This window comes from Alosa alosa, chromosome 2 (assembly GCF_017589495.1).
Source record: "Alosa alosa isolate M-15738 ecotype Scorff River chromosome 2, AALO_Geno_1.1, whole genome shotgun sequence".
NCBI classification, from domain to species: Eukaryota; Metazoa; Chordata; class Actinopteri; order Clupeiformes; family Clupeidae; genus Alosa; species Alosa alosa.
This window is the reverse complement of record NC_063190.1, coordinates 19,278,384-19,289,767: the sequence shown is the minus strand read 5'-3', so window position 1 is coordinate 19,289,767 and position 11,384 is coordinate 19,278,384. Positions and strand designations below refer to the sequence as shown.

General features: G+C 38.4%; 1 protein-coding gene across 1 annotated transcript; it reads right to left on the bottom strand.

Annotated features, from left to right (window-relative positions):
* Nucleotides 1-211: 211 nt before the first annotated feature.
* Nucleotides 212-10,002, bottom strand: si:ch1073-15f19.2 (T-cell surface protein tactile). Its single transcript, XM_048237420.1, has 6 exons — nucleotides 9,983-10,002; nucleotides 8,981-9,058; nucleotides 8,171-8,521; nucleotides 3,897-4,424; nucleotides 2,809-2,908; nucleotides 212-1,393 (listed from the first exon to the last, which is right to left on the bottom strand). The coding sequence occupies exons 2-6, from the start codon at nucleotides 9,039-9,041 to the stop codon at nucleotides 1,291-1,293; spliced, it is 1,143 nt and encodes a 380-aa protein (XP_048093377.1). The 5' UTR covers nucleotides 9,042-9,058; nucleotides 9,983-10,002; the 3' UTR covers nucleotides 212-1,290.
* Between the last annotated feature and the right edge of the window lie 1,382 nt (nucleotides 10,003-11,384).

Below are 11,384 nucleotides of genomic sequence, written 5' to 3'. Positions count from 1 at the left end.
AGCTATTTAACCAGAAGGTGGAGGTAGTAAGCTGCCTTTGAAAGATCAGTGACCTGTAACTTTTAATAGGAACAACTTCTGTTCAAACATATTCAGTCATGTCCCACATTTCCCTTCTCCTTTTGAGAATCAAAATAACATCTATTGAAAGGCAGTAGAGGCAATATTAAGGTTGGGAGGGAATAAGTGTGTTAGTAATTATTTAATAATATTACTGTAATATCCCAGTATGAATACATTCATTACATTACATTACTTGGCTGACACTTTTTGCAAAGCGATTTACCACATGGTAAACAGTTTAAAACTTAACACAATTTAAAACAATTTAATCATATTATACACAGCTCCCTGTCTGTTTCAGCGAAAAGATGCCTGTTGGGTTATGCATACACTTACATCAAACATGTTTTATTTACAGTACTGAGCACTGAGAAAGTTCAATAGGCAAAAATATAATTGGTTAGATTGTTAAGAATCATAGAAAAGGCCATCATATAACATGGCATATAAAACAGATAAAACATTAAAAAAGAACTACACAATTTACACGGAATACAATGCAGTGACAGGCACTTATGAAAGGTCTGCCTTCCATTGTGCCAATGACAGTAAGCAGTAGATTCATCATGTGTCACTACCCTAAATAGAACTTGTTTCATTTGCAGTTATCAACATAATTTTCACATTAATAGGTTCAGAGTTAGGTCTACTTTTGGTTCATGTTTTTGGTTCTATTTCAACTTAACAGTTCAACTGCCATCCTGGCCTTGTCTCCAGGATGTTGGGCTTGAAGTTTGTTCTAACCTAAATATGTAAGCTTTTCCAACAGAAAACACTTCTAAAAAACAATAACAAAAATAGCTTAGTCCAAAAACAACAAAATAGCTTATTCCAAGGACAAATGTGGAGCAGTGAGTTCATTTATACCACCGGAGAATGATGTTTTTGTAATACAAGTTTATATGGAATAATTAATTTATACCACCAAAGAATGTTTTTTTTGTATTACAAGTTTATATGGAATAAGCCTTTAACTATGGAGCTTTTAGAGTAAAAACAAAAAAACATCGGAAACATTTCTGTCCTTTTTGTTTAGCCTTTTGGTAGACACTAGCCAGGGTGAACCCAGATGAACGTGTTTGCAAATTTGAATTTGCTCTGCAGGTTCGTCTAGAAAGGATGCCATTGGCATATACTCCACCAGCTGAGTTGCATTTCCAACTTGCACTAGGCCTATACAGGTCAGGAGTAGCCACCTCTTCTCGTTTGATGTGTGGTGTGGTCCTGTCACACCAGGATGTCCGATCTCATAAGGATCTCATGTTGTACTCTCATGGATGTGTATTTAACGGGTGGTGGAGGGGGCTTAAAAGATGGAGGACCGTCCATTCTAAGAAACACACAAAAATATTCAATCTGTCATTTAGGACCTTGGATCTATATGCATCTGGCAAAAATAAACTTTTTAAACCTTTTTAACATGTCAATTGTGTGTTTGTAATAGAAGACACATCACAAACAAAATAAGCAGTAAACACCATGTCTAAGTACAAGCCTGTTTCCAACATGTCAATTGTTGAAACGGACAAATATAGGTTGATACAGAAAAACATGATCATTTTAAATTTGATGCCAGAGACACATCTCAAAGAGGCTGGAACACGGGCATGTTTACCACTGTGTTGCTTCCTTTATCTCTTATTTCAACAGTCTGTAAATGACTGGGAACTGAGGAGACCAGTCGCTGGAGTTTTGAGAATGAGATGTAGTTCACGAATTTTGTGAGGTAGTCGGTGACCAACACAGAGGGACGACAGCTGAACACTGTGCTTGTTGAAACCACGTGATGTGTTGTGGGGGAAACTCACTATATTCTATATGGTTATTGAACAGTGGGGGCGCTAGTGCAGTATTACACTGAAATGCATAATAAGTTCCATTTGTATGTGGAGTGAGGTTGTGGTTTAGCAGTTGATGTTAGAGACAACCACACACACGCGCACCTGTGTAACGTGTGTGTGTGTGCATGTGCATGTGTCGTCTGAGACTGAATTTTTGCATGTTTATACAAACTTGTGTGCACTGCTTCCATAAGAAAAGTCTACAACAAGAGAGAAATTGATGACACCCTAAAGCATGTTTTTTTGTGTGTATGTGAGTATGGGTGTATTTGTTTGTAAAAGTCTGCATACTAGATGCGGCTCCCAAACTGACTGAATGCACAGATTTATATGTGCGCATCCATGCATGCAGTGATCATAGTGGGCCAAGCGTCTATTGAAATGTGTTAGTTGCAGTGCCCCCTATGGGTGGAATTGCACAACATTTGGTGTGAATGGAAAGACTGTGGTGGTAATTCAGCTTGTCAAATTGAGTAAACTTGGATCTGTACATTACAAGATATTGGTACACGAATGTCTTGAGATAGTGAAAAATGTCAGTTGCAGCATGTATGTATGTATGTATGTATGTATGTATGTATGTATGTATGTAATTTCATGCGTCTGAAGAATTTGGTACTGATGCAGACTATTTATATTACACAATATTGGTCCAAAATTGTTTTGGCTGCTGAATTTTGATTGGCCAGTCCTTGGCAGAGTGGCCAATGAGAACCAAAAGCTTCTATTCCTTCTCAGCCTACATATTCATGAGTGTTCATGTAAAATCATAGACTGATAATTGCTGGGGGATTATTCAAAAATCTAACAAAACCTATATGACCATGCTGCGCTAGCACTAGCAATGCTCATAATTAAATACTTGGTGTATGTTGTGTGCGTCAGGGACTGTGGGGTGACTGACCTCTTCCGAATGAGATTTCTACGGTAAAGAAGTCCAAGAAACAGGAGCAGGGCCAGGAAGGGCAGAATGATGATGAGTGACAGGTATTGTTGACTGTTATCTGATGAAAATACAAAGAGAAGATAGCAGATCAACACATTTGAAAGGCAGCTAATGCCTTATTATGTCTGTTTAGCTGTTCATTGTGAGCTTCGTGTTGTGTCGACCCTAGGCGAATAGAGTAATTTGCCTTATTCACACGGTGGGCCTTTGTGTAAACCAATAAGAGGCTACAGGGTATATGCATTTTCGCCACCTACTTGCGAATGCATAAAACACAACAATTCTATTTGTGTACTCTGTAGCCTCATTTTGGTTTACAATGGCCACCATGTGAATAAGGCAAATAAAGCCTTTTAAGTAGAATCCACAATTCTGATAAAAGGTTGCTGATATTTGAGCTCAACAGCCAATGAAATTGCATCCTTCTTCTCCATGCTCCTTAAGCAATGTTTTGATTAGCTGGAGATGTTTTTGGCTCAGTCTGAGGAGCGAATCAATTTTTTTATCCTATTTACAGCGAGCCTGGAGTATGTACAAATACCAGATTTTGTGTTACGCTCACAGAATGGACAGCTATTAGACGGTGATTCTAGAATGGTACACGTAAAGAAAGGGCAGTAAAAACTTTGCTGTACAAAGATGGCAGTCCATGGAGGGGCACCCAATTCCTATATGTTACTATAAAGAGTTATATAATAATAACAGGTCAATAACTGCTAATAGATCACCTTAAATGCAACATACTGTATAGCTTGAACTAGAACTACAGTGCATGAAAACCAAACAAATAAGAGAATGTTATCAGAGAGATGTTTGAAAAAAAAAGACACTCTTTTTGGTGTTGAGAGATGTCGCGGACAGGATCTGTTTCACAAAGCCCATTTCACACAAAACAAGCTCCATATACAAGGATGATAGAGACACTTAAACTTGACCTTGTACCATGTCCTGAATGGTGTGCTTGATATCTTGTCATGCTTACATGCTTTCACTGTCTACAGGCCTATAATTGCCTTCAGAGGAGAGATGTCTATCAGATACTTTACCAGGCGTGGTGGTTACTACTCCAGTAGTGTAGTTGCCATGGTTCTGGTGGTCTGATGATGTAACAGTGGTCATAGCAGCAGTTGTCTGGGTCCTCAAGCCCGCCTGCTGCTGTGTACTCTCTTCGACTGAGATGTTGTTGACCTTTGACCCTCGCGTCCCCATTGCCCTCTGCACTGTTGTAGCATTGATTTGATACACACTGACATTCTGTCTGTCGTATGTTGTATTTTGCTTATACTCTATCCATGCCGTGGCTGTGGCATCGCCGTCCCATGATAGTGGAGACTTTGTGCTAGTTTGAGGTTCCCTTGGGCTGCTGGTGGTGGATGAGATAGACACAGAACTAGCGTCGGACTCATTGTTGCTAGTGGAAAAATCTGAATGGGCAGTGGTTCCTCCGGTGGTCAGTGCAGTTGAGAAAATCACCTTAATAGCTGCTGTTGAGCTACTTGATGTGGTTGGACGCTGTGGTTCTACAGGGACCTCTGTGGTCAGCGGTTGGCCAGTTCTATCTTTGTCTTCTTTGGCTATTAATGAGAAAAGGTAGGAGGAGGAGAGAGGAGGTCATTTGGAGATTGTTACTATTAGAGTAGGTTGATGCAGGTGTTCTTACAGTAAGCACACACATTGCCTGGTTCAATTGAAGTAGCTATACGGACAAATAATCGAGAAAATAACAAGATATGTCATAACCATTTTTTCGTAGAAAGTCTTGCACTTGATGTGAACCACAAGCATTCCTGCTCGCTATACCAGATGTTGAGAGGTGCTTTAAAGCATCTTGATTTAGAGAGCTAGGTGGTCAAAATAACCTATAGCTAGCAACTGTGGTAATCAGGCTGCATAAGCATGATATAAATATTTTTAGAATCGACTTTCTCAGTATATGGCTGTCAATAAATAGAGTAATGTCAAATATCAAAGTGTGGTATGGGGATGGTATATTAAACTGTGAGGGAAGTTGCAAGCCTCTGTGAGAACTATCAACTTGCAGTAAAAGACTGCAATTCACAATGCATCTTAGAACAATCATAACAGTGAGATGTATGAACAGCGCAATTGTTTTGAAGTTTATGTAAATACTTGTATGGTATATATTACAGTATATGTATTTATGTACAACCCCAAATCAGTTGGGACGTTGTGTAAAATGTGACTAAAAACAGAATGTAATAATCTGCAAATCTTGTAAACTCATATTTAGTTGCCAAAAGGACACAGACAACATATCAAATATTGAAAATGACAAATTTGACTATTTCATGGAAAATATATGTTCATTTTGAATTTAATACCAGCAACACTTTTAAAAAAAGATGGGATGGGGTTACAAAATGTTGGAAAAGTTGTGTAATGATAAAGTAAACAAAAAGGAGGAATGCCAATGTTACCCAACTAGGGTAATGGCAACATGATTTGGTATGAAAAAGAGCATCCCAGAGAGGGATAAATACCCCTACATCTTTACTTTTAAGAGACTCTGACTCTGTTACCCTAATTAGTAAATCTGTGTGGTCAAATGACGAAACAATGTCATTTTAGTCTGAATGAAAAGCAGCACTGGTTGAAGCCTGGGAATATTGTAAACAAAGTAGCTTAATTTGCTAGTTTATCATAGTCTACTGGTTAGACTGTTCAGTTTCCCCACGTGTGTTTAAGTTTCAAATGAATACTTTTTCTCCTTGGGACAGGCCAGTTTTAGGAAAATACTTTTCCATTTGCATCGGGATTGAAATGATTAGAACTTAGCAGTCAATTTGAATGCAACAGTTTTGAACAAATTCGTGCAGCGTGCTAATGATGCTAACCGGATTTAATAGCAATTTAGCCAGTCGTCTTGCACGATTGTGAATGTTTGGATTACATATGCATGAGGAGGGATGTGCCTGTTGAGAGGGAGAGAGAGAGAGCACGGGGCAAGGACTCATTGAGAGTCTGAGTTGAGGTAGGCCTACTTCTATCGCCTACTCTGGTAGAGTTGCACATACAATGCAAGATATTTAGCCTATTTACAACGTAAGGCGGGAGGTGTGTGTTTTAATTATCGAATGTTCTATCGAACGTATTTTTTATTGATATCGATTACATGTCTATTCGTACATATCGCTATCGTTTTATCGTCCAGCCCTATACTTAATATCATTAAAATATTCAGAGAATCCAGAGAAATCTTTGCAAACTAGGGATAGAGCTGAAAAATAATATTGGATCATGGCCGTGGTCTTTTGGACCTCTCCCCCCTCCACCCTCAGCTACATAACATCCTGGACATTGGACCCAAAATGGCCGCCTGCACTACTCCACTTGCACACTTGCACACTTGTACACTTTACAACTTGGTGTTGTTGTCTTGAAAACACAACACTTCTGCTGCTCTTACATAACTTGCACCACTATGCCACTTTCTTTCTTACTTAGGTCAAACAGAACTACCCAAGCCTTTTATTGGCCTGACTTTGCACTAGTATTTTATTGACTGTCTATGCACAATTTCAACCAAATTTTGCTGCTCTTATTTTTTCATTATTATATGTGCCCTCTTATTTACTTATTTACTTACTTTTTTGTTTACTTGAATGTTATGTTTGTCTGTGGACCTAAATTGGCAAAATATGTCTTGTCTTCACCGTGGGATAGTGAAGAAACGTAATTTCGATCTCTTTGTATGTCTGGAACATGTGAAGAAATTGACAATAAAGCTGACTTTGACTTTGTAATTTTCAAAAGTAGAGCTGGGTCTTCAGAGAACATCTACTCTCATAGCAACACTTACAACAAGTCTTACTGATCCTAGCACTCACCAGCCGTTAAACTGACAAGTAACTGTTAAAATACAGCACTCACCGACGCACTTATTCTTACTGTACTCTAATGTGTTTTTTTTAAACTGTCCTAAAATTGTGAGAATTGTTCTAAAATTTACTGTTTACCATGTTGTTAGTCGCTTTGGTTAAAAAAGCGTCAGCCAAATGTAATGTAATGTAATGTAATGTAAAAGAAAAAAATATTCAAACCCCTGGAAATTCTTAACTGTAGAGTGGAGAGAGACACCACACCCTGTCCATTGACATACTGGATCGCCATGCAATTATGGACATTACTGAATACTGGTACTACTGTAACTTATCTTGTTAGCGATTGAAAAAAACTGTAATTTTCAAAACTAGCAACTGGTCTTCTTAGTTCCTAAACATTTACAGAATTTTGTTAAATGAAGAGGTGACGCAGCACAGTCGTAAACATTCTGTCCCAACTTTTTTTAAACATGCTGCTGGCATGAAATACAAAATTATCATATATTTTCCATGAAATAGTCAAATGTTTCATTTTCAACATTTGAAATGTTGTCTATGTCCTTTTTGCTGCTAAATATGGGTTAACATTATCACATATAATCACATTCTGTTTTCAGTGTGTGTGTGTGTGTTTGTGTGTGTATACTTATGTATATACTGTGTGTGTGTGTGTGTGTGTGTGAAAATCTCAATTAAAAAAGTAAACGGTAACACTAAAGCAAGAGGCTATACTAAGATTCTGGAGGAAAAGATCAGGCAGTGTGCCGAAATACCTGCCCCATTACCTGGACCATTAAAGCATATCCAAAACATATAGCCAAACAAGGCAAGAAATGGTTAACAGAGAACAATGTCAACATTTTAGAGTGGCCCAGCCAGAGACCAGACTTCAATCCGTCAAAAAAGTGAGCACAAGGCCAGAGTGATGGCAAAGAATTGTTCCTGCCTCAAAACCCGGATTGCTGCTAAAAAGGTGCACTCTACAATCATTGTGGAGACATGGAGAGGCTTAGTAGATATCATAAGAACCATTTTGAGAGCTTTGATGGTAAATAAAGATGTTTCCATTGATTATTTAAAAAGGGTATGAATCATTTTGGACACGTCATTTTTCATAAAAATGTTAAAAAAGATAAAAACACTTATTTTTTGGATTCCATGTTTCTACCACATTGTCTTACAACCTTTTGCCATGTGGCAGTGTCAATTTCAACAAACATATTGGTCAAGAGAAAATCAACATTAAATCAATATTTTCCAGGGGTTTGAATATTTTTTTCTTAACTGTATGTTTATATTTGTGTGTGAAAGAGAGAGACACCACACCCTGTCCATTGACATACTGGATCGCCATGCAATTATGGACATTACTGAATACTGGTACTACTGTAACTTATCTTACAGTGAGTCAATGAGCAAATAAATGAAGGCAATTCCAAAAATGTGCATTAGGAGAGAATTATGAATGAGTTCTTTACCTTCTACTTGTAAATTCACATATTGTGTGATGGTTCCAGATGGGAAAGCGTTGATGCCACAAACATAAACACCGCTGTCCTCTGGCTCTAGATACTCCAGGTCCAAATAAAATCTCTTCAGCTGATCAGTGGGATTTTGTATGGCTCCTAGTGTTCCCTTGCTTTGTGAGGATTCCCACTTCCCAAATTGTAGATTGTAGACCACAATGGGCTTCCCCTGCTGATGCCCCTCCATCTCTCGGTGCCATTGCATCTGGACAACACTGACACTCTGTGAACTCAGAATACATGGTAGACTGACGTTTTGGCCCACTCTTGCAGTGATGTTAACTGATGATGTTGTACTTGTACCTGTTTATAAATGCCAGATAGAGGTTGTCACTGTTAACTGAATGGTTAAAAGAAAATGCAAGCAATAAATACATCTAAACATCCAAGTAACCTGTTTACCAGAGCAAAGGTAAAACATTTAATATGTATAAGAAAAATACATTTTGTGGTATTTCACAAATGTCACGTATGACAATTGAGTAGGATTTATTACCACAATCTTCCAGTGTTGTGATTTGCTGATCTTACTTCACAGGAAATGTATATATTTGGATCATATGAACTTGTACAACATATGAACTTTGAGTCATATGAGTTTTTACACATCTAATAATAACTATGCATTTGATGCCTTTGCTTCTGAATTCCCCGTTTTGACATTTGTCAGTTTGAACACTTTCCATTTGTTTGCAACCAAAGTGGTATCACAGTAAACATTTCACAGGCATATTCATAGAGACAGACACACTTCATTCTTACCTGACTTGAAGAGAACAAACAGCAAGAAAGGGAATATTTTCATTCTCCCTGTAGAGGCCATGTTTCTGTATACTGTGACTGTGACAGTATACAGAGTGAAGAATGGAGTTACAATGTGTGTACAATCAGCTATAAACAAGTTGCAGGAAGTAGGCTGTGTTCTATCACAAAAAGAAAAAAACAGACGGGTCTGCAAGAGGCAGATGTCTGCTGATCAGGCAACAAGCACAGAGCTGTCTATCACTCTAACACCAGACATGTGTATGACTGTGTGTGTGTGTGTGTGTGTGCGTGCATCTGCGTGTGTTTGCGTGTGTGCATGCATAGTCGGGAGTGAAACCTGCGGCAGGAAATGGCTATGACTAACTGATGCTCTATTTTCTTCTTGTGATCTGGGTCTCTCGGATGATGAACAGAAACAATTTGGCCTATGTCTCTGAACATGAGATCAGGCATGTCCCGTCACTCACACACACACACACACACACACACACACACACACACACACACACACACAGTGTCACAAGAGTCGATGACCAGATGAAGCAACACAAACGTGTCACCCAACTACTGCCTCATGCAAGCTTCTCTCTATTTTCTTTCTTTCTCTCTCTCTCTCTCTCACACACACCACCTGCAAGGAAGAAACCCCATTTATGTCATGTATGTATTTTTGTGGTACCGCCAGCGCGTCTGTGCCCCACATGTTGTTTCCACTGGAGCACATGGCCACACCACTTCCTGTCTGTTTACTGGCAAAGTTTTTCTGCATCATGAACTAATGTTTCTTTTTTCATATAGAGATCTAATTGATGTACAATGTGTTTTTATTTTTATTTTGTAAATCTACATAAATAATATTTCTAACACAGGGATTATGTTTTGTTTTATTCAAGTAAATACAATTTATAGTCAAGGAACTACTTAGTTTTCATTGTATTCAAGTTGAGAAGGAAAGGGGATATTTTTTCAGTCAGAGCCTATATTCAATTTTTTACTTACTTCCTTGGTAGTGAAGTTGGCTATGGTGGTTTGTTGTCATAATCTTGCAGTGAAGGAATGTGTTGACATGGGTCTGATGTCCTACTTTTGTTACACTGCCCACAGCTTTCTCAGTTTCTCGGTCTCCAAGCAAGCACCATGCTCTCTACTTGCCTCATTTTGTGGCTTTCAATTAACAAAAGACGTGGACATCCCAGCTTGGGAAAGTAAAAGTCCATTCGCATATTTGTTCCAACCATTCACTGAACAAGCTGATCCTAATTAGCTCAGCTCTTCAGCCAGGTAGATGTGAGTGAAATCACCTGTGGTATTGTAAGTGTGCAGGCAGAATACATGGTAGGGCTTGCTTTCTGAAGCCAGGTCGTTCACCTCTGATTAAAATTAAAAGAGAAATTGAACTTTGTGAACTGTGAAACAGATGAGGGTGGCCCGCTGGATATATAAATGAGTGTCTTCAATTATATAATACCTTGTTCACACACCCACCCTAGCCACTTACACACTGTTTTTCAGCTGTGAGCAGTTTGTCAGGCTCATCCCTAGGGGGTGCCAACATCTTTCTGCAGTGATGTCCTCTTGATGACAGGATGAAGGGCAAGTTATCAAATTTTATGTTCACAGTTGTCACTGGATTTGACGATGTGCACACAAATCACTGAAATTAATGTAATTTATTTTCACTGTCAATTACAAGTCTAGGATATTTGTGGTATGTATAGTATTCAGATATATATATAATATTGCAAGACATACAATAATACAGTTTAATGAGGCTTTGTCACGGTAAGCGATATTATAGATGGGAGATGAACATAAGCTCAGATAGAAAGAGATGCTTTGTGTGTCTAATTCAGGGAAGTTGTTTATTTAGGGTAGGCTTTGCGGTGTTACTTGAGTCCATCCAAACACTGTAGCTTTTAACCTTATTGACATTTTTGCGCAGAGAAGAATATTTTAAAGTGGCTCCAGTACTGAGCTGAAGCATTATCCTATTATGTGAGGCCGCTCTCTGAAGCAGCTGAAACTCTCTGGGTCCTGTCAGAAAGGGACATTTGCTGGATTACAGACGGCAAACACACACACACACACACACACACACACACACACACACACACACACACACAGACACAGACATCATAATAGCTCATAAACAAACAATAATGAAAAATGGTGCATTTCACATTTGAACAGGTTTGTTAAATTTGTAATTCAAAAACAAAATAGATCTGTAATTAACCCTTATATCCCTAGACTGTTTTAATGGCTTTTTCACTACCTTTAGTTATAAGCATTTATCCTAGTCATTGTAAGTGCCATTTACAGATGTTATATTTTTTCAGAACAGTCTAGGCTACCCAGATCTGTCACCAATTCATATACTTGCATTGATTTTTAAATAATA

Bases quoted from the DNA above. Each gene is read 5' to 3' on its own strand.
- si:ch1073-15f19.2 (XM_048237420.1), bottom strand. From the start codon at position 9,041: ATGGCCTCTACAGGGAGAATGAAAATATTCCCTTTCTTGCTGTTTGTT. The intron at 8,522-8,980 runs GTAAGAATGAAG...ATTTATAAACAG, and splicing joins GTTTGTTCTCTTCAAGTCAG to GTACAAGTACAACATCATCA. The intron at 1,394-2,808 runs GTCAGTCACCCC...TGTGTTTCTTAG, and splicing joins AGAAATCTCATTCGGAAGAG to AATGGACGGTCCTCCATCTT.